This window comes from Drosophila sulfurigaster, chromosome 3 (assembly GCF_023558435.1).
Source record: "Drosophila sulfurigaster albostrigata strain 15112-1811.04 chromosome 3, ASM2355843v2, whole genome shotgun sequence".
NCBI lineage: Eukaryota > Metazoa > Arthropoda > Insecta > Diptera > Drosophilidae > Drosophila > Drosophila sulfurigaster.
This window is the reverse complement of record NC_084883.1, coordinates 53,467,976-53,490,605: the sequence shown is the minus strand read 5'-3', so window position 1 is coordinate 53,490,605 and position 22,630 is coordinate 53,467,976. Positions and strand designations below refer to the sequence as shown.

The 22,630-nt window shown below is 44.5% G+C and overlaps 3 protein-coding genes across 3 annotated transcripts in view; all 3 read right to left on the bottom strand.

The window, feature by feature from the left end:
- The window catches only part of LOC133845823 (ankyrin-2-like), a 65,261-nt gene that overhangs the window by 1,116 nt on the left and 41,515 nt on the right, over positions 1-22,630 (bottom strand). The window contains 4 exon segments of the mRNA XM_062280398.1: positions 129-5,224; positions 5,871-6,143; positions 6,382-6,885; positions 7,338-7,406. Of these exon segments, the coding sequence (XP_062136382.1) occupies positions 216-5,224; positions 5,871-6,143; positions 6,382-6,885; positions 7,338-7,406 (5,855 nt within the window). The 3' untranslated portion in view covers positions 129-215.
- LOC133845825 (uncharacterized) overlaps positions 7,762-22,630 on the bottom strand; it is a 34,244-nt gene continuing 19,375 nt past the window's right edge. Inside the window, exon 2 of the mRNA XM_062280400.1 lies at positions 7,762-10,090. Coding sequence (XP_062136384.1) covers positions 7,912-9,993 — 2,082 coding nt within the window. The 5' untranslated portion in view covers positions 9,994-10,090 and the 3' untranslated portion in view covers positions 7,762-7,911. The remainder of the gene's footprint in view (positions 10,091-22,630) is intronic.
- On the bottom strand, positions 10,677-13,166 carry LOC133845824 (serine-rich adhesin for platelets-like). The gene is made up of 2 exons (XM_062280399.1): positions 10,906-13,166; positions 10,677-10,765 (listed from the first exon to the last, which is right to left on the bottom strand). The coding sequence occupies exons 1-2, from the start codon at positions 13,003-13,005 to the stop codon at positions 10,721-10,723; spliced, it is 2,145 nt and encodes a 714-aa protein (XP_062136383.1). The 5' UTR covers positions 13,006-13,166; the 3' UTR covers positions 10,677-10,720.

Here is a 22,630-nt window from a genome sequence, read left to right as displayed (position 1 = left end):
TACTTAAAGGCGGTGTGTTTCTCTGTCAAAGTTGAGCTCTGATGCTTTTTAGATTCGAGACCAAATTAAAAACCATAAATCGTAAATAAAACGAAAACAGCTGAGACGCCTTGCCTTGTAATGCTTACCTAGCCAAATATTCTTATGTCATTGTTCAAGCCCTTCACTCATATATTTTATAAATCGTAACTCGTAATTCTCTCAATCCTCGAGATTCACTGGCGTTGCTCTTGCGTCGTCTTTGGATCATCATCCTCAACCACCGTGGACTCGTCATGCGACCAGAAACTGGCCGACATTTGTGACGACGACATGCCACCCACACCAGGGAATGAATCCTCCATTAATGTACTCGATGCACAGCTTGTCACGCTGCCCGACATCTGTGAATTGCCGGCACTTGTCTGATACGTGGCTGTGGTGCCCGCTGAGCTTGTCGTCTGCTCAATGCACAGATTCAATGAGTCCACAGAGAGATCCTTGGACATGTAGCTTTCGTCCATGGGCAACTCTTGAATGCCACCAGCGACTGTCGTTGTGGTTATCACTCTAGTTACCGTATGCTCTTGGCCATCGGCATCTGTGCTTGTCGTTGTTGTCGTTGTGGTTGTGGTCAAGCCATCGCCCAATGTCACCCCGCCTCCACTGACCAGTTTGGACATCAGATCCATTTGCTCGTCTCCAAACGATTCGATGCTCTCCTGTCGCGAATGACGTTTGTCAATTTCGAGCGAATCGATGTCCGATCTCGTCGTTGCATCCTTTGATATATCGAAACTCTCGATGCTGCTGGTCATCATGTCATGACTTCTGATCTCCATGCTGTCGATGCTGTCCTTTTCGGAATCCTGGCTGTCAATCTTCGACTTGCCTTCCAACTCACTGCTGACAATATCAGTTGCCCCCTTGACTGTGGTTATGCCAGCCTTGGCATCGGATTCCTCTCGTTCCAGTTGTTGCTTGAGCAATAGTTCCAGGTTTTCCGCCTGACCCGAGGGCACAACCTCGGTGCGGGTGACTGTACGTGTTACCTTGGTGACCACCACATTGCCAACGGCGCCATTTTCACTGCCGTTGGATTTGTTGGATTCGTCGGATCGTGACAGTAGCGCCGCCTCTTCCTTGGCCTTGATCTCGATGAGATGCGCCTCAATGCATGCATTCTCCAGACCCTCGAAATCCTTCAGACTGGATATGGAAACATCATCGCCAGGCGCTGCTCCACTGCCGCTGTGTCTTACTATGTAGCGGCGAGTGAAGCTGCCGTTGCTGGAGTCCGTGGAGCCTTGGTGGGTTCCTCGATTGCGGTTCTCCAGCGAGATGGCCTGCTCCAGGGATTCGAACTCCTGCAGACTGCTCATGGACACATCGTCGTGTTCGCCACGAGAGTGGTAACGACGTGCTGCCAAATCGTATTCGGGTGTGCTCGAGAAAGAGTCCTTGAAGCTGCTGATGCGACTGCTGCCCACCTCGAATTCACCGTCCTCCTCCTTGATGTCCTCCAGCACGGCACCCGTGAGATCATACGGATAACGCAATTGGGTATCAGTTAGCTGCATCTCGACCCAACGCTTATTCGCTGCCGTTGTGTCACTTGAGTCGCTCTCCTCCGGCTGCTCGCTGCTGCTGCTGGCTCCTGTTGGTGGACTTTCCTCGAACTCAAAGTTCAGGTCGTCCTTGTAGAGCTGTGAGCCAAGCTTAGGATCCGCTGGTGCGGATTTGATGATAATCTTCTCAACGTCCTCATCGTGCTTTTGCTCGTACTTTGTTGGTTTGATTTTGATGCTCTTGCCACCAAGATCCACTTCGTTGGCTTCCTTGGCCACCTCTTCGATGATGACAAACTCATCGGAGATATCGGGCTGCTCAACCATTTCAAAGGAGTCTGGGGAATCGGCTGCTCTATGATCATCATAATCGGCTCCGATTTCAGCGCGTTTCAGTTCCTCGAGCTTCTGTTTATACTGCTCCTGCACACGCCTTTGGAAGTCGAGTTCCTTCTCCTCGGCCTTGGCCTTATACGCTTCCACATCACTGGCCTTGTTTAGCTCCTCTTCGGTGCGCACCTTGTACAGACTCTTCTCGGGAAATTCATCGGATTCCTCCTCAATCGGAGATTTCACGTGTTCGGTTACCATAATGTCGGGAATATTAGAATAGTCTTGCATGTTTTGCGATGGTCGACGCTCCTCAATCATGGCTGCCTCTGCTTCCAGTTCCTCGGTGGCATCCTCGACAATTACCTCGGCTACAAGTTGAGATGGTGTGAAAGGACGTTTCTCCAGCTCGGCACTGTGATCCATTTCAGCTGCCGCTTGCTTCTTTTTCTTATTTTTTCGTTCTTTTGGTGAGCGGAATTGACGAGCATACTCTGACTCGTAGGGATCTGTATCCGACTCGCTCTCTGATTCCTTGCCTTCGCCTGGCGATGGTGCATCTTTGTCGACATTTTTCAAGGCATCTCCTGAAATTGTGGTACTCTCATTACGTTTGTGGCCGCGACGCTTTGATTCACCACCAGGTGGAGTGCTGGCGTTAGAGTCTTGAGGTGAATGCTCTTTGCTTTCCATTTCCAACACGAAAGTGGTGTCCTCGGGCAATGATGCGGATGGCACCATTTCATCGTGACCATACTGGAAACCTTCAATGCCCGTCAATGATGACGATCCAGCTGAACCGATAATATCCTCAAAGTTCTCCACAACTGTGTCAATGTTCGATGTGCTCGACATGCTGACCGAGAGTATACTGCCTTCATCCAAGCTCGATGCTAATTTAGATTCGTCAATTGAACGTCTGGCATCGCCGTGATACAATAGTATATCTTCGCCTTTCTCGCTATCTCTGGGACTATCAATTTTGCTGTCTTTTTCATCCATAGGATAAGCTAGACCCCAAGTGCGTTCGGTTTCCTTTGGCTTGGGATACTCTTCAATCTGCACAGCTTCCGTTGCTGGTTGTTGAGGCAAAGCATCTGATTCGGACTTTGGTTTGAAGATCATTTCTTGTGAGCGCTTCATGAGACTCTGTTGCTCAGCGCTGGGATAAGCTGAGGCTGCCATATCCAAGCTTTCGTCACTATCATCGTCATCGGCACGCAAATCATGCAGACGTGCCATTTCCTCAGCTTCCAATGCATCGGCTTCTGTTGATGAAGCTACCAAAGTTTCCGATAGCTCGGATACATCAATGCTTGCCAGATTGGCTGATGTTTCTGACTGTGAGTCCAAGCTGCGCATGCTCTCATGGGAGCTGATGGACTTGCCACTGCTGCTGCGCAAGGTGCTCACAGCACTCATGTATTCGGTGCCATCGCGGCAGGTTGATGTAAATTCCATGGCTGTTTGATATTCACTGGAAGTTCCAGTTCCTGTGAGCAAATTCTCAACGTCCGACGAAAGCGGACGGCTTTGTGACTTTTCGAAACTCTTGTGGTAGCTTTCGCTAGAGCTCGAGTTATCCACATCGGGAATGGACCAACGGTTCATGGACTCCGGTGACGAATCAGTTTTAATGCGATGGACTACTAAATCGACTGGCTTAATGCTTTGATCCGAGACAACTTCTTCAAATGCGCTGGCCGACGATTTGTCGGCTACGCTTTCCTCAGCAACAACTGAAGCTGTGGCTAGTCTTTCCGTGTAGTAATCTTCCATTGAGCTAAAATCCTCAGCTGTTTCAGTGGATATGAAACCCAGTGAGCCCTGCTCTTCCTTGGCCAAATGCTCCTCCATGGAACTGAAGTCTTCAGCTGTACCGGTGGAAACGAATCCAAGAGAACCATGATCGTCACGGCGCTCCACTTGACCAAACACATCCTTGGCATAATGCGCCATGGCTGCCTGCTTATTTAGTGTCTCCCTGATGGTGGTGTCGAAGAGGCCTTCTGGTGGCTGGGTGCTGTCAATTGAGGAGGCTTGCATATCGGGAATGCCTATGAATGAGGATAAATCCTCAGGTTCTGCAGCAGCTGAAAAAGTTTCCTGAGGTTCTGTGCTCAGTTTAAATTCCTTTTTAATTAGTTCCGCGGTTTCCTGCACCTCTGCAATGGGTTCACCTACGAGTGCCTCGCCAAGAACGCTCTTCGTCATGGATTCCTGTGGTTGTTGTGGTGAATGAACCACTTTTGGTTTGCTGGCAGCGGGAATTTCCTTTTCAGAAATCTCCCATTCGCTCTTCTCCAGGGGTAACTCGAATTTTTCCTGTTTTTCAATGATTGTATTGACAATTTCTGGAATTTCCTTGCTCGATTCATCGGGATCTTCGCTACTTGAGGGTGCTATCTCGATGACAGCGCGACCACTTGAGCCAGTTGATGTTGTTAAACTCTCTTCCGTGGTCACCTTAGACATCTTGGCATCCGTGGATTTTTCCTTGTCAACATTTTCAAATTCCAGGATATCATTGCGAGTCTCTGAGCCCTGTCTGACAATTTTGCTATCCAACGCAAAGGAATCATCTGGTTTCATGGTAACAAATTCTTTGAAGGCATCATTGGCCTCATCGGAGTCAACGGAGACCTCTTTCATTAGACAAATATCCTTGGCCTCAATGATCTTGGCCTCTTCATCCTGTGGCGTTAGGCTAGGCGACTTTGCTGTCGAAGTTTTGGTAATAACATTCCGACTGGATTCACCGATGTAAAAGCTAGTTGCTTTCTCCCCACCGTCCGATTTCTCAGTGTCTGCATCATCCACTGAAATTTCGCTCGTTGGCTCAAAGCTTTCGGTATGATCCTCAGAGGCAGTTGTGGTCGCAGTGGCGGTGGTCACCACATCGCGTTGCTGCGAACGGATCGACAGCTCCGTTGAGGGTTCGTCGGTTTTTGAGAGTTCGTCGGTGAAATCAAAGCTACGCAAGCTAATGCTATCCGATTGTTCGCCCAAGGCAGCGAGATTCTCAAACTGTTCGTTGTGCTTGATGGGAGCACGCGGCTTCGGAACTGGTGCGGCAGCATCGATGCTTATATCAATTGGTAAGTCGGGTTGTTGCACTTGAGTTGGAATGGTTGTGCTATCGGTGCCATCGGAGATGGAAACGGACGCGGTCATGGAGACGGGGGAGCTTGCTTTGAGTACGCGAGGCTTTGGTGTGGGTGTGTCATGGCTGGTCGTGGTCGTGATTGTATTGGTTTCGACCAGAGGTTCAGCTGCTGTTGGTGGTTGTGCTGCTTGCGTTGGTATGGGAGTGGTATCTGTTGAGATTGGTATATCGCCGCCTGTTTCTACAAAACAATAGGTGTGAAAATAAAAGCAATTTTAAAAGTGTTGCGAAAGTCGAAAACAGAAGATGAGGAAAAGAGAACACAAGTGTACAATAGGAAGAGAGCGAGATAGATAGAGATAGAGTTACAACTTAGGAGGATGCATTCGAGTAAGTTTGAGTTTCGATGGATGTGAAGAGTAGTAAGATAGTACGATAGGTTCTTAGAGTAAGAGTAGTAAGTTAGATATGATAGTTGTGAATGCATTGGTTATGTATATGATTGATTGACATGCATACGAATATATCACATGAGAGAATTCAACAAACTTCAATCAAAACCAAATGAATAAAATCAAAAATAACTGAATGCAATTAGAGCTCAACTTGAACAAAAAGTATTTGCGTTTTTGCTTTTATTGTTTATCACATGGCCGCCATTTATGTTCATTAAATTGCTAGCATTTGGGTAAACGTGTAACGTAAAATCGAAATGCTGTACAATGTACTTTATAAATATTTAAGTATTATCAACAATTATGTAGTTTTTGTTTTGTTTCACGATCTACACCAATAGAAGTAAAGAGTACTATACAAAGCAAATAGTATATGGATACGATATTAAGTATACGAGTAGTATAGCATAGTTAATGGTCTACCAATGATACCTGTCGTCAACTCTTGTATATCATTATCAGGCGTTAATTGATTCTGAGCCATATCGGCCATAGTGTTTGTCGTGGGCGATACACTGTCGTCCCAACTGAGCTTCGAGAATTCGCCCTGAAGACCGCTTATCTCATCCTCCTGCACTGCCGTCTCGAATGCCTCATCGAAGCGGGCACTCACATCGTCTAGTGGCTCTGCCGATAGTTTATCAATTTTGTGATCGATGCGTCTAGTACGCACCTCCGATTTATCAGCGGCAGCTTCACTATGCACTACATGATATATTGTATATACGAGTAGTATACGAGGCATATGAATACATGATATTGTGGTAGGCAAACAAAGAGATTATAGGAGAAAGGTAATAGATACTATTATCTAGCGGACTAAGCAACACAATGCATCTACATATATATATGTAGTATATTAGAGGTTCCTATTTCCTAACTAGACTAGTTAGTAGGCTAGGTATCGTAGGACTAACACTCTGCAGTTGGCATAATATTTTACCTTTTGCTGTCCCTGTTGATGGGGCTGCAACATTGATCAGGGATTGTGGCTGCTGCTGCGGATTCTGTTGACTTAGTTGTTGTTGTTGTTGTTGGATCTGTGTGATAACTGTTGTTGTTGTTGTTGTAGCTGTTATGTTTTGGGCATGCAAGGGTAAATGTATGTGCTCATCGGTAAAACTCATATTGTCATCGAATGATTTGCCGGACATGGACTCAATGGTTGGCGATTTGATGACATCAACGCCGCCAATATCATCGCATGTGATGGCATAGTTATCACTCTCAGAATTATATTCGTGCTTTATGGAATCGTGCAGACCATTGGTCTGGTCGCCATGGCTCTCAATGAAATCAACGCTCTCTTCGAGCACATGATCGACAAGAATTTTGGCTTCCTCGCGTATGCGCGCCACACGATCATCGACTGCATCATCACGATCATCATCACGACCATCATCACCATCACCATCATCGTGATCATCACCAACTTTAACACCATCACCTGTAAAACAATTGCACATTTTGTTCAACATGTTGAATAGAAACTTAGTATACTTAGATCTTGCAAGCTTTTAGAAATCATGAAATCGGCATGAGAAGCGAGATATCGAAATATTATTGAAATGTGCATCATTTTATGTTTTCGTGTGTGATTGATGATTTGAAATGCGGTGAGTGGTGATCTTTGGTGATGTATGGCGATGTCTATTAACAAATATATTTTTGTTTGGCTTGTATTTTAATATTGAGTGCGATTCTATTCATTTTGTCAATTTGATAATCGCAAAAGTTATTTTCTTAACTTCTTGTTCTCAATGAGCTTTAATTGCATTTGTTAAATAATAATCGAAATAAATATACGAGTACTACTAATATTTACACTTATGAAGCGCATGATCGAAAATTAGCGCAAAATTATGAAAAAGCCATCAGATATACAGAGCATCAACTTACCACTTTGTTGAGAAATTTGAACTGTATGCTGAATGGAGACTGGTTCAATTGAAGTTTTTGTAAGGCCTTCTGTAAATGAATAAATGATGAAATAGTAAGGAAATCAGAATGTTTGAGGAGAACATAGAATTAACCTAAAAGCAATTACTGTACTTTAATAATACGCTACAAATGAAAAAGATATAACAAACGGACTCAAAATAAGGACGAAACATAAGTAGATTCCAAAGAACTTCTTTTTGTTAGCTCTACATTAATAATATGTTTAGTGTGTTTTAGATTTAGATTATGTTAGTTGAACGACGCTTAGAAGAAAGTTTTGTTAGTAGGGGACATATTAGATATTAGCAATTTGATTAGAATCAGGCTTTTTGTTGCTTGTAACGAAAATTGAATTGTTTGTTAAATTGTTGGGTTTACTTACAATATATGCTTGAGTGTGTGTATCAGTTTTGATTTTTTTTTTGGTTTTTAGTTTTTAAAAATATATATTTCACACATATAGTATGTATTTATGATTTATGGAACTATTGTTAAAGAAATCTGCTGATTGAGTGTGGAATGATGACGGACACTAGTTGCCTCCTCTAGCGGCTGACTCATCGGACTCAAGGTATTCAACATCGGTATGAGCATCTCGTATCACACCCTTTAAGTGCAGCTTTTCGGCCTCGGCATTGAAGCTGCGACCACTTCGCTCATGCACGACAGTGTAACTCTCATTGAGCATATCATTGAGCTCTTTGCTATTACTGTTGGCCACTTCGATTGGCGGTGGCTCCAGCACATCCTCGGCATCGGATGGCAATTGCACATCCTCAATGTCTGTATTCTGTTGACTGATCGCCTCGTCCTTGAGAAGACGTAAGTGATGTGGCATCAACTTGGAGTTGGAGCTGTTGCACTTCTGTTTGGCAGCTTCCGCTGTTGGTGGTGGTAACGAGGCGTCCGATGCATCCGAAACATCATCAGTGGATATGTCTTCGGCGTCGGTCAATTTGTCCTGTCCTTTGGCTTGCAATTTCAGCTGCTCGACTCGCTTAACGCCAACGCCAGCAGGCAGATCACATTCACTTAACTCCATGTCTTCCACATCGGTGATACCGTCCTCCTTGCCCTTGACAGCTTCCAGCAGTTTGTTCTTGCCCTTGCTAAGACTGCGTGTCTTTAACTTCTTGCGACGATTAGTGCCAGCCACAAAGATTTCTTCAACATCGGTAACAGATTCCGCATTGGAGAGGACTTCGAGGCGCTTACTTTGCTGCTGCTTCAGTAGTTCGTTGGAGACAATCACTTCGTTCTCTATCAGACCTGTTGCCCCGACAGCCAGTTCCTCGGCGAGCGAGAGATTGGCACTCCAGTCTTCGGCACAGGAGTAGTCTTCCGAATCAGTTTGTGTTACGTCCTTCAAGTGATTGTAGATGCCAAATTCATAGTTCTTATTCATCGGCATCACATTCGTTATGGTATCCCCATATTTATCCTCCTTAAGTTCGACAAACTCACGATGTGGCAGAGGTAAAGCTTCAGGGGCTACGGCAATAGCTTCGGGTATGGCGCTGGCAAGTGAAATATCCTCACAATACATGTCCTCGACGTCGGTTAGGCAGGTGCCATCATCGCCAGGAGCTAGAATTATGGCCCGTGGTATGGGCTGCTCATCCTCCTCTTCGTTATCAAAACTATCTTCGGCAGCCGAGTCATCAATACCTTCGACATCAGTGAGGACCTCTTCGTGCTTGGGTGCTACTTGTAGGAAATGTCGTCGTTCAGCGTGAATCAACATAGATTTGGAATTCCTTCTAGGTTCGCCGCTGGCGCTGACAAAAGCAACATCTATTGGCGGCAAGCTGGCCTCACTTACGCTAGCGCTTCTGCCAGCTGCGGCGGCGCCAGACTCCGATTCGGTGCTTGAGCAGGCAATTTGGCAAACCTCTTCGCTGTTACTGCCGGACACTTGGAGTACTTCATCTTCAGACAAGCCACGACCATTTTTACCGATTCCGATGCAATCGGACATGGCCGAGGCCAAATCGCTAATATCACTGATCACAGAGACATCCTCGTAGTGATCGGAGTCATCCTCGTGCTTCTCACCATCGGCAATGCTCACACGACCCTGATCACCGACAGCGTGGTCGAGATCAACGCATACTGACTTTTCGCAGCCGTAGCCCACCTCGGAGTCGGTGTCGTAGTCCTCACAATCGGTCAGGTAATCGGCCAGGCCATTCAGATTTTGTGCTTGCAGAAAGTTACCAGCTTTGATCTCACAGCTCTCCTTAGCATCATTATCCACCACCTCTTGATTTTCTAGTCCTTGTTGTAGAAATTCACGTAACGACAACTTCAGTTCGGGATAAGCTGTGCTCTTCGATTCGTCATCATCGCCGGACTCTGTATCATAGTCCTCTACGTCGGTGACATCGTTCTCATGTGTCTTTTTCGGTGCCAGATTACCGGAGCCACAACGCGAACTGGGCTTGAGCACTTCAATTTGACTGTCAAAGTCCTCAACATCTGTTACGGCGCCAGCGCCATTGCGGCCATAGTCCATGTCATTACTGTCGGTGTCGTGGGAGGATGAGGATGATTCGGATTCGGATTCGGAATGCTTCTCAGCAGTTACGGATATTATTGGGAGTTTTTTGGACATTTTCGTTGTTTCTTGTAGTTATTGCTTATTTGTTTTTTATTATTATTCTTTATGGATTATTGTAGCTTAAGGTATTGATTTTAGTTATTTGCGTCAGCTAGTTGTGAAAAACAAGTTAAAATTAAATTGAATAAAAGCAGTTTGCAAATTTAGATCAATTCGAAAAGTTGCATAGTTCCCTAAGCATGATGGGTATCGCTCTAAGCTAGTTAAAGTTATGTGTGTGTGAATTGTGGTGCTCTAAGTCTAAGAAAGGTGATCTCAATTACCTTGGGATGTGCTGCTAACGTTGCTGGTCTCCACCTGCTGTCTAACTTGGTGACTCTCAGTGACCACCGCCTCGACATGCATCGACTGCATAGCTGAGTCAGCTGTTGCACTGCCCGATGATGGCTGATGGAGTTGATGGTGCTGATGGTGACGGCGGAGGGTCTCCTCTATGAGGGCTAAGGGGCTACGGGTTGGTTTGGGGGAGCCGGGACTAGCGGCGAGTAGACGTTCGGGATCCCCACTACTAAACATGGGCAGTGCAACAGAGTCAGAGAGACTAGAATCGGTGGTATCGATAAAGCTGACATCAAACTCATTTATGTATCGTTGTTGCTCATTCCGGGATTGCGGTCGCATGCCTCCTGCCAGCCCAGCTCCTCCAGCCATCGTGTGGTGTTCGACATCAAAATCGGGCTGGCGGTAGATCACCTCGAGGGGCTTGTCGGGGCCAAAGGTTTTAGTGAATACCTCGCTGGTTAGCACCTTGCGACTGTTGCTGCCGCTACCGGAGGATGATGAGGTAGAGCTTTTTGTACTATCACTTGATTTAATGGAACGTATGGTTATCACCTCGGAGTCGTCATCAACGAGCACGGTGCTAACCGCGCCGGTTGTAGCCGTTGGCTCCCTGTGTACACGTACCGTGGACGTTGATGGCGGCATCGAACTGCCAGTTGTGGTCTTGGCCTTGGTCGTCGGGCCGATGGGCTTCTTTTCCGATATTTTCATATTGGTCTTCTCCTTATCCGTCTTGCGATTAACAATCACTGAACGTACACTGCGCCGTGTGCTGTTCGATGATCCACTGGCACTTGTACTTCCACTGGCCGTAGTGCTAGATTCATTCATCGAGTCCTTCATCTGTTTTTGCAGCTTCGGCTCTATCGCTCGGCGAATCGGTTTGGTTTGGCTCGTTGTGGCTGTACGGCTGCTTCCCTCACTAGATCTACTTACGGTTCGTCTAACGATTCTCTTATTGTCTACCTGAGATTTTGAAACGGTTTCATCACCTTTATTGTTGTTGCTAGTGCTTAGCTTAGTTGAAGTTGTAGTTGTCGCTGTCGTTGCGGTTGAAGTCGAAGTTTTCATTGCGGAAGACAAGCTAATTGGAACTTTAGTGCGTTGCATAGATGCAGTTTTTAACTTGTTGTTGTCAGTGGCTATGGAAGTTCTGTAGGCAATGGTTTTAGTGGCATTAGCTGATTGTGTCTTCATGCTTTTAATTAATTGGCTCTTGGAGCCTATCACGTTTGCTTCTTTATTCTCCTTGGATGTCTGTCGTTTGTAAAGGCGGTCGGTGCTCCTCCTTAATGACCCCTTACTTTCGTAACTATTGGAACCTCGTTTGCTCTGAAGGCCTAAAGATTTTTCACTGCCAAGTTTCTTTTGTTTTTGATCGGTTGATGGGTTTTTTGTCAAGGCACTTATTGTTTGCTTTGTAGTAGAGTGTATAACTTGTGTACTTTTACGACTCGCACTTGAATGCGGCGGAGCTGGTGATTTGGGTGGTGCAGGAGATTTGGGCGGAGCTGGTGTTGCGCTGCGACTTTCACTATCGGAATTCAGACCATAGCGCATGCTATGAGCTAAAGTCGGTTGCATATATCTGTGAGTGGCAGTGGTAGTTGGAGTCGGAGTTTTTGTTCGATTCGATTCGACAGTTGTTGTCGACTTCTTTTGCTTGACACTAATGGTTTTTGTATGCTTATCTGTGTCCTGTCTAGTTGTTGTCTTTGTCGTCTTTGCAGCTTTTGAGGCTTGCGGCTTTGCAGATGGACTAAATGAGCGTACTGATGTGTTATATGGTATGATTGTTACGTCTGTCTTTACCCTGGGCCTCGGTGTGGTAGAACGACTATTGTCGCCTTGAGGATGGCTCTCGTAAAATATTGAACTAGATGCTGGACTTGCAGATCTCTCAAAGTGAATTTCACTGATTACACGACTTGTTGCCGAAGCTGAGCTTGTTGTTGTTGAAGCTGAACTTGTTACAGATCTCCGCGAAGCAGTTTTTGTGGTTAACTTATGAGTTTCCGTTGCTAGAAGAGGTTTGCTGGGGATTGCCTGTTTGCTAGCTACCTTTATTGGCTTTGATTGAGGGATCGGTGCTTTCTTTTGTATTGTTTTTATTTTTTCTTTACTTTCTAATTGCTTTTTAAGTTGTTGTTTCTTACCAACTGAGCTTGGAATCTTTGCATCTACATTGATCACTGTGCTGGGTTTGCTGACTACTGATTTGGTTGTGTTCTTTTGTGCTGGTTTCACATCTTTCATTTCATTATCTAATTTGACAAAGTATGCTATAGGCCGAACATCCTTGGAGTCAATACTTTCAGGCTTTTCGGTTGAAAATGTTTCTTCTTTTTGCTTTACATCGATATTAGCACCTTTTAACGTTTCCTCTACGATTTCAGCTACTGTACGTATATTTTCATCAAACTCACAGAAAACATGACTTTCACCATCTACTTCCTTATCGAATTGTCTACTTTTAAGTGTTTCATTGACAATTTGTAAAGCTTCGGCATCACCTGCTCTTAAAGTGTCTTCAACAATCTGTTGAACGGATCTAGTATCATCATATTCATCATATAATCTTACTTCTCCATCCCCGCTACTAATAATATCTTCAGCTGAACAAACGTTGTCCACAGTCGGCTTCGAAATATAATCAAAACCAGCGGGTTCCTTGACGACATTCGTAACATCTTCGTCAGAAGAATACTTCAGAACTGGCTTCATTACATCTATTGGAGACTTTGGTTTATCATCTAATTTAACAAGGGTTAAATCGTCAGCTTTTGAGATTGTCTGCTTTTCATCAGTTGGCGACTTGGGTTTTTCAATAGGTTTAATCGTATCAGCGGTTTCCTTGACTACATTCGAAACGTGCGTCTCGACTGACTTTAGAGACTCACTTACAGAAGAAATTACACTACTGGTCGTTGTTGTGGGTTTCAGGGGAATATCTGAAGGAAGGGGAATGGGCTGAGGCTTGTCAAACTCATCATCGCTCTGATCTTCATCAGAAGAATACTGCTTCAGAACTGGCTTGCTAGCATCTAACGGAGACTTCGGTTTATCGTCTAATTTAGCAGGAGTTAAATAGTCAGCTTTTGGGGTTGTCTTTTCATCAGTTGGCGATTTGGGTTTTTCAATAGGTTTAATCGTATCAGCGGTTTCCTTGACTACATTCGAAACGTGCGTCTCGACTGACTTTAGAGTCTCACTTACAGAAGAAATTACACTACTGGTCGTAGTTGTGGGTTTCAGGGGAATATCTGAAGGAAGGGGAATGGGCTGAGGCTTGTCAAACTCATCATCGGCCTCATCTTCGTCAGAAGAATACTGCTTCAGAACTGGTTTGGTAGAAACTAACGGAGACTTTGGTTTATCGTCTGATTTAACAAGGGTTAAATCGTCAGCTTTTGGGGTTGTCTTTTCATCAGTTGGCGACTTGGGTTTTCAATAGGTTTAATCGTATCAGCGGTTTCCTTCACTACATTCGAAACGTGCGTCTCGACTGACTTTAGAGTCTCACTTACAGAAGAAATTACACTACTGGTCGTAGTTGTGGGTTTCAGGGGAATATCTGAAGGAAAGGGAATGGGCTGAGGCTTGTCAAACTCATCATCGGCCTCATCTTCGTCAGAAGAATACTGCTTTTCATCAGTTGGCGACTTGGGTTTTTCAATAGGTTTAATCGTATCAGCGGTTTCCTTGACTACATTCGAAACGTGCGTCTCGACTGACTTTAGAGACTCACTTACAGAAGAAATTACACTACTGGTCGTAGTTGAGGGTTTCAGGGGAATATCTGAAGGAAGGGGAATGGGCTGAGGCTTGTCAAACTCATCATCGGTCTCATCTTCGTCAGAAGAATACTGCTTCAGAACTGGCTTGGTAGAATCTAACGGAGACTTTGGTTTATCGTCCAATTTAGCAGGAGTTAAATCGTCAGCTTTTGGGGTTGTCTTTTCATCAGTTGGTGACTTGGGTTTTCAATAGGTTTAATCGTATCAGCGGTTTCCTTCACTACATTCGAAACGTGCGTCTCGACTGACTTTAGAGACTCACTTACAGAAGAAATTACACTACTGGTCGTAGTTGTGGGTTTCAGGGGAATATCTGAAGGAAGGGGAATGGGCTGAGGCTTGTCAAACTCATCATCGCTCTCATCTTCATCAGAAGAATACTGCTTCAGAACTGTCTTGGTAGCATCGATTGGAGACTTTGGTTTATCGTCTAATTTAGCAGGAGTTAAATCGTCAGCTTTTGGGGTTGTCTTTTCATCAGTTGGCGACTTGAGTTTTTCAATAGGTTTAATCGTATCAGCGGTTTCCTTCACTACATTCGAAACGTGCGTCTCGACTGACTTTAGAGACTCACTTACAGAAGAAATTACACTACTGGTCGTAGTTGTGGGTTTCAGGGGAATATCTGAAGGAAGGGGAATGGGCTGAGGCTTGTCAAACTCATCATCGGTCTCATCTTCGTCAGAAGAATACTGCTTCAGAACTGGCTTGGTAGAATCTAACGGAGACTTTGGTTTATCGTCCAATTTAGCAGGAGTTAAATCGTCAGCTTTTGGGGTTGTCTTTTCATCAGTTGGCGACTTGGGTTTTTCAATAGGTTTAATCGTATCAGCGGTTTCCTTCACTACATTCGAAACGTGCGTCTCGACTGACTTTAGAGACTCACTTACAGAAGAAATTACACTACTGGTCGTAGTTGTGGGTTTCAGGGGAATATCTGAAGGAAGGGGAATGGGCTGAGGCTTGTCAAACTCATCATCGCTCTCATCTTCATCAGAAGAATACTGCTTCAGAACTGTCTTGGTAGCATCGATTGGAGGCTTTGGTTTATCGTCCAATTTAGCAGGAGTTAAATCGTCAGCTTTTGGGGTTGTCTTTTCATCAGTTGGCGACTTGGGTTTTCAATAGGTTTAATCGTATCAGCGGTTTCCTTGACTACATTCGAAACGTGCGTCTCGACTGACTTTAGAGACTCACTTACAGAAGAAATTACACTACTGGTCGTAGTTGTGGGTTTCAGGGGAATATCTGAAGGAAGGGGAATGGGCTGAGGCTTGTCAAACTCATCATCGGTCTCATCTTCGTCAGAAGAATACTGCTTCAGAACTGGCTTGGTGGAATCTAACGGAGACTTTGGTTTATCGTCCAATTTAGCAGGAGTTAAATCGTCAGCTTTTGGGGTTGTCTTTTCATCAGTTGGCGACTTGGGTTTTTCAATAGGTTTAATCGTATCAGCGGTTTCCTTGACTACATTCGAAACGTGCGTCTCGACTGACTTTAGAGTCTCACTTACAGAAGAAATTACACTACTGGTCGTAGTTTTGGGTTTCAGGGGAATTTCTGAAGGAAGGGGGATGGGCTGAGGCTTGTCAAACTCATCATCGCTCTCATCTTCGTCAGAAGAATACTGCTTCAGAACTGTCTTGGTAGCATCGATTGGAGACTTTGGTTTATCGTCCAATTTAGCGGGAGTTAAATCGTCAGCTTTTGGGGTTGTCTTTTCATCAGTTGGCGACTTGGGTTTTTCAATAGGTTTAATCGTATCAGCGGTTTCCTTCACTACATTCGAAACGTGCGTCTCGACTGACTTTAGAGACTCACTTACAGAAGAAATTACACTACTGGTCGTAGTTGTGGGTTTTAGGGGAATATCTGAAGGAAGGGGAATGGGCTGAGGCTTGTCAAACTCATCATCGCTCTCATCTTCATCAGAAGAATACTGCTTCAGAACTGTCTTGGTAGCATCGATTGGAGACTTTGGTTTATCGTCTAATTTAGCAGGAGTTAAATCGTCAGCTTTTGGGGTTGTCTTTTCATCAGTTGGCGACTTGAGTTTTTCAATAGGTTTAATCGTATCAGCGGTTTCCTTCACTACATTCGAAACGTGCGTCTCGACTGACTTTAGAGACTCACTTACAGAAGAAATTACACTACTGGTCGTAGTTGTGGGTTTCAGGGGAATATCTGAAGGAAGGGGAATGGGCTGAGGCTTGTCAAACTCATCATCGGTCTCATCTTCGTCAGAAGAATACTGCTTCAGAACTGGCTTGGTGGAATCTAACGGAGACTTTGGTTTATCGTCCAATTTAGCAGGAGTTAAATCGTCAGCTTTTGGGGTTGTCTTTTCATCAGTTGGCGACTTGGGTTTTCAATAGGTTTAATCGTATCAGCGGTTTCCTTCACTACATTCGAAACGTGCGTCTCGACTGACTTTAGAGACTCACTTACAGAAGAGATTACACTACTGGTCGTAGTTGTGGGTTTCAGGGGAATATCTGTAGGAAGGGGAATGGGCTGAGGCTTGTCAAACTCATCATCGCTCTCATCTTCATCAGAAGAATACTGCTTCAGAACTGTCTTGGTAGCATCGATTGGAGGCTTTGGTTTATCGTCCAATTTAGCAGGAGTTAAATCGTCAGCTTTTGGGGTTGTCTTTTCATCAGTTGGCGACTTGGGTTTTCAATAGGTTTAATCGTATCAGCGGTTTCCTTCACTACATTCGAAACGTGCGTCTCGACTGACTTTAGAGACTCACTTACAGAAGAAATTACACTACTGGTCGTAGTTGTGGGTTTCAGGGGAATATCTGAAGGAAGGGGAATGGGCTGAGGCTTGTCAAACTCATCATCGCTCTCATCTTCATCAGAAGAATACTGCTTCAGAACTGTCTTGGTAGCATCGATTGGAGGCTTTGGTTTATCGTCCAATTTAGCAGGAGTTAAATCGTCAGCTTTTGGGGTTGTCTTTTCATCAGTTGGCGACTTGGGTTTTCAATAGGTTTAATCGTATCAGCGGTTTCCTTCACTACATTCGAAACGTGCGTCTCGACTGACTTTAGAGACTCACTTACAGAAGAAATTACACTACTGGTCGTAGTTGTGGGTTTCAGGGGAATATCTGAAGGAAGGGAATGGGCTGAGGCTTGTCAAACTCATCATCGCTCTCATCTTCATCAGAAGAATACTGCTTCAGAACTGTCTTGGTAGCATCGATTGGAGGCTTTGGTTTATCGTCCAATTTAGCAGGAGTTAAATCGTCAGCTTTTGGGGTTGTCTTTTCATCAGTTGGCGACTTGGGTTTTCAATAGGTTTAATCGTATCAGCGGTTTCCTTCACTACATTCGAAACGTGCGTCTCGACTGACTTTAGAGACTCACTTACAGAAGAAATTACACTACTGGTCGTAGTTGTGGGTTTCAGGGGAATATCTGAAGGAAGGGGAATGGGCTGAGGCTTGTCAAACTCATCATCGCTCTTATCTTCATAAGAAGAATACTGCTTCAGAACTGTCTTGGTAGCATCGATTGGAGGCTTTGGTTTATCGTCCAATTTAGCAGGAGTTAAATCGTCAGCTTTTGGGGTTGTCTTTTCATCAGTTGGCGACTTGGGTTTTTCAATAGGTTTAATCGTATCAGCGGTTTCCTTCACTACATTCGAAACGTGCGTCTCGACTGACTTTAGAGACTCACTTACAGAAGAAATTACACTACTGGTCGTAGTTGTGGGTTTCAGGGGAATATCTGTAGGAAGGGGAATGGGCTGAGGCTTGTCAAACTCATCATCGCTCTCATCTTCATCAGAAGAATACTGCTTCAGAACTGGCTTGCTAGCATCTAACGGAGACTTTGGTTTATCGTCCAATTTAGCAGGAGTTAAATCGTCAGCTTTTGGGGTTGTCTTTTCATCAGTTGGCGACTTGGGTTTTCAATAGGTTTAATCGTATCAGCGGTTTCCTTCACTACATTCGAAACGTGCGTCTCGACTGACTTTAGAGTCTCACTTACAGAAGAAATTACACTACTGGTCGTAGTTTTGGGTTTCAGGGGAATATCTGAAGGAAGGGGGATGGGCTGAGGCTTGTCAAACTCATCATCGCTCTCATCTTCGTCAGAAGAATACTGCTTCAGAACTGTCTTGGTAGCATCGATTGGAGACTTTGGTTTATCGTCCAATTTAGCGGGAGTTAAATCGTCAGCTTTTGGGGTTGTCTTTTCATCAGTTGGCGACTTGGGTTTTTCAATAGGTTTAATCGTATCAGCGGTTTCCTTCACTACATTCGAAACGTGCGTCTCGACTGACTTTAGAGACTCACTTACAGAAGAAATTACACTACTGGTCGTAGTTGTGGGTTTCAGGGGAATATCTGAAGGAAGGGGAATGGGCTGAGGCTTGTCAAACTCATCATCGCTCTCATCTTCATCAGAAGAATACTGCTTCAGAACTGTCTTGGTAGCATCGATTGGAGACTTTGGTTTATCGTCTAATTTAGCAGGAGTTAAATCGTCAGCTTTTGGGGTTGTCTTTTCATCAGTTGGCGACTTGGGTTTTTCAATAGGTTTAATCGTATCAGCGGTTTCCTTCACTACATTCGAAACGTGCGTCTCGACTGACTTTAGAGACTCACTTACAGAAGAAATTACACTACTGGTCGTAGTTGTGGGTTTCAGGGGAATATCTGAAGGAAGGGGAATGGGCTGAGGCTTGTCAAACTCATCATCGCTCTCATCTTCATCAGAAGAATACTGCTTCAGAACTGTCTTGGTAGCATCGATTGGAGGCTTTGGTTTATCGTCCAATTTAGCAGGAGTTAAATCGTCAGCTTTTGGGGTTGTCTTTTCATCAGTTGGCGACTTGGGTTTTCAATAGGTTTAATCGTATCAGCGGTTTCCTTCACTACATTCGAAACGTGCGTCTCGACTGACTTTAGAGACTCACTTACAGAAGAAATTACACTACTGGTCGTAGTTGTGGGTTTCAGGGGAATATCTGAAGGAAGGGGAATGGGCTGAGGCTTGTCAAACTCATCATCGCTCTCATCTTCATCAGAAGAATACTGCTTCAGAACTGTCTTGGTAGCATCGATTGGAGGCTTTGGTTTATCGTCCAATTTAGCAGGAGTTAAATCGTCAGCTTTTGGGGTTGTCTTTTCATCAGTTGGCGACTTGGGTTTTCAATAGGTTTAATCGTATCAGCGGTTTCCTTCACTACATTCGAAACGTGCGTCTCGACTGACTTTAGAGACTCACTTACAGAAGAAATTACACTACTGGTCGTAGTTGTGGGTTTCAGGGGAATATCTGAAGGAAGGGGAATGGGCTGAGGCTTGTCAAACTCATCATCGCTCTCATCTTCATAAGAAGAATACTGCTTCAGAACTGTCTTGGTAGCATCGATTGGAGGCTTTGGTTTATCGTCCAATTTAGCAGGAGTTAAATCGTCAGCTTTTGGGGTTGTCTTTTCATCAGTTGGCGACTTGGGTTTTCAATAGGTTTAATCGTATCAGCGGTTTCCTTCACTACATTCGAAACGTGCGTCTCGACTGACTTTAGAGACTCACTTACAGAAGAAATTACACTACTGGTCGTAGTTGTGGGTTTCAGGGGAATATCTGTAGGAAGGGGAATGGGCTGAGGCTTGTCAAACTCATCATCGCTCTCATCTTCATCAGAAGAATACTGCTTCAGAACTGGCTTGCTAGCATCTAACGGAGACTTTGGTTTATCGTCCAATTTAGCAGGAGTTAAATCGTCAGCTTTTGGGGTTGTCTTTTCATCAGTTGGCGACTTGGGTTTTTCAATAGGTTTAATCGTATCAGCGGTTTCCTTCACTACATTCGAAACGTGCATCTCGACTGACTTTAGAGACTCACTTACAGAAGAAATTACACTACTGGTCGTAGTTGTGGGTTTCAGGGGAATATCTGTAGGAAGGGGAATGGGCTGAGGCTTGTCAAACTCATCATCGCTCTCATCTTCATCAGAAGAATACTGCTTCAGAACTGGCTTGCTAGCATCTAACGGAGACTTTGGTTTATCGTCCAATTTAGCAGGAGTTAAATCGTCAGCTTTTGGGGTTGTCTTTTCATCAGTTGGCGACTTGAGTTTTTCAATAGGTTTAATCGTATCAGCGGTTTCCTTCACTACATTCGAAACGTGCGTCTCGACTGACTTTAGAGTCTCACTTACAGAAGAAATTACACTACTGGTCGTAGTTTTGGGTTTCAGGGGAATATCTGAAGGAAGGGGGATGGGCTGAGGCTTGTCAAACTCATCATCGCTCTCATCTTCGTCAGAAGAATACTGCTTCAGAACTGTCTTGGTAGCATCGATTGGAGACTTTGGTTTATCGTCCAATTTAGCGGGAGTTAAATCGTCAGCTTTTGGGGTTGTCTTTTCATCAGTTGGCGACTTGGGTTTTCAATAGGTTTAATCGTATCAGCGGTTTCCTTCACTACATTCGAAACGTGCGTCTCGACTGACTTTAGAGACTCACTTACAGAAGAGATTACACTACTGGTCGTAGTTGTGGGTTTCAGGGGAATATCTGTAGGAAGGGGAATGGGCTGAGGCTTGTCAAACTCATCATCGCTCTCATCTTCATCAGAAGAATACTGCTTCAGAACTGTCTTGGTAGCATCGATTGGAGGCTTTGGTTTATCGTCCAATTTAGCAGGAGTTAAATCGTCAGCTTTTGGGGTTGTCTTTTCATCAGTTGGCGACTTGGGTTTTTCAATAGGTTTAATCGTATCAGCGGTTTCCTTCACTACATTCGAAACGTGCGTCTCAACTGACTTTAGAGACTCACTTACAGAAGAAATTACACTACTGGTCGTAGTTGTGGGTTTCAGGGGAATATCTGTAGGAAGGGGAATGGGCTGAGGCTTGTCAAACTCATCATCGCTCTCATCTTCATCAGAAGAATACTGCTTCAGAACTGGCTTGCTAGCATCTAACGGAGACTTTGGTTTATCGTCCAATTTAGCAGGAGTTAAATCGTCAGCTTTTGGGGTTGTCTTTTCATCAGTTGGCGACTTGAGTTTTTCAATAGGTTTAATCGTATCAGCGGTTTCCTTCACTACATTCGAAACGTGCGTCTCGACTGACTTTAGAGTCTCACTTACAGAAGAAATTACACTACTGGTCGTAGTTTTGGGTTTCAGGGGAATATCTGAAGGAAGGGGGATGGGCTGAGGCTTGTCAAACTCATCATCGCTCTCATCTTCGTCAGAAGAATACTGCTTCAGAACTGTCTTGGTAGCATCGATTGGAGACTTTGGTTTATCGTCCAATTTAGCGGGAGTTAAATCGTCAGCTTTTGGGGTTGTCTTTTCATCAGTTGGCGACTTGGGTTTTCAATAGGTTTAATCGTATCAGCGGTTTCCTTCACTACATTCGAAACGTGCGTCTCGACTGACTTTAGAGACTCACTTACAGAAGAAATTACACTACTGGTCGTAGTTGTGGGTTTCAGGGGAATATCTGAAGGAAGGGGAATGGGCTGAGGCTTGTCAAACTCATCATCGCTCTCATCTTCATCAGAAGAATACTGCTTCAGAACTGTCTTGGTAGCATCGATTGGAGACTTTGGTTTATCGTCTAATTTAGCAGGAGTTAAATCGTCAGCTTTTGGGGTTGTCTTTTCATCAGTTGGCGACTTGAGTTTTTCAATAGGTTTAATCGTATCAGCGGTTTCCTTCACTACATTCGAAACGTGCGTCTCGACTGACTTTAGAGACTCACTTACAGAAGAAATTACACTACTGGTCGTAGTTGTGGGTTTCAGGGGAATATCTGAAGGAAGGGGAATGGGCTGAGGCTTGTCAAACTCATCATCGGTCTCATCTTCGTCAGAAGAATACTGCTTCAGAACTGGCTTGGTAGAATCTAACGGAGACTTTGGTTTATCGTCCAATTTAGCAGGAGTTAAATCGTCAGCTTTTGGGGTTGTCTTTTCATCAGTTGGCGACTTGGGTTTTCAATAGGTTTAATCGTATCAGCGGTTTCCTTCACTACATTCGAAACGTGCGTCTCGACTGACTTTAGAGACTCACTTACAGAAGAGATTACACTACTGGTCGTAGTTGTGGGTTTCAGGGGAATATCTGAAGGAAGGGGAATGGGCTGAGGCTTGTCAATCTCATCATCGCTCTCATCTTCATCAGAAGAATACTGCTTCAGAACTGTCTTGGTAGCATCGATTGGAGGCTTTGGTTTATCGTCCAATTTAGCAGGAGTTAAATCGTCAGCTTTTGGGGTTGTCTTTTCATCAGTTGGCGACTTGGGTTTTCAATAGGTTTAATCGTATCAGCGGTTTCCTTCACTACATTCGAAACGTGCGTCTCGACTGACTTTAGAGACTCACTTACAGAAGAAATTACACTACTGGTCGTAGTTGTGGGTTTCAGGGGAATATCTGAAGGAAGGGGAATGGGCTGAGGCTTGTCAAACTCATCATTGCTCTCATCTTCATCAGAAGAATACTGCTTCAGAACTGTCTTGGTAGCATCGATTGGAGACTTTGGTTTATCGTCCAATTTAGCAGGAGTTAAATCGT

Excerpts from the sequence above, each read along its gene's own strand:
- LOC133845824 (XM_062280399.1), bottom strand. The coding sequence starts at position 13,005 with ATGAAGCCAGTTCTGAAGTATTCTTCTGACGAAGATGTTACGAATGTC. Across the intron at positions 10,766-10,905 it reads TGCCGCCATCAACGTCCACG|CGGCAGCAACAGTCGCAAGG; the intron begins GTACGTGTACAC and ends ATCCTCCGGTAG.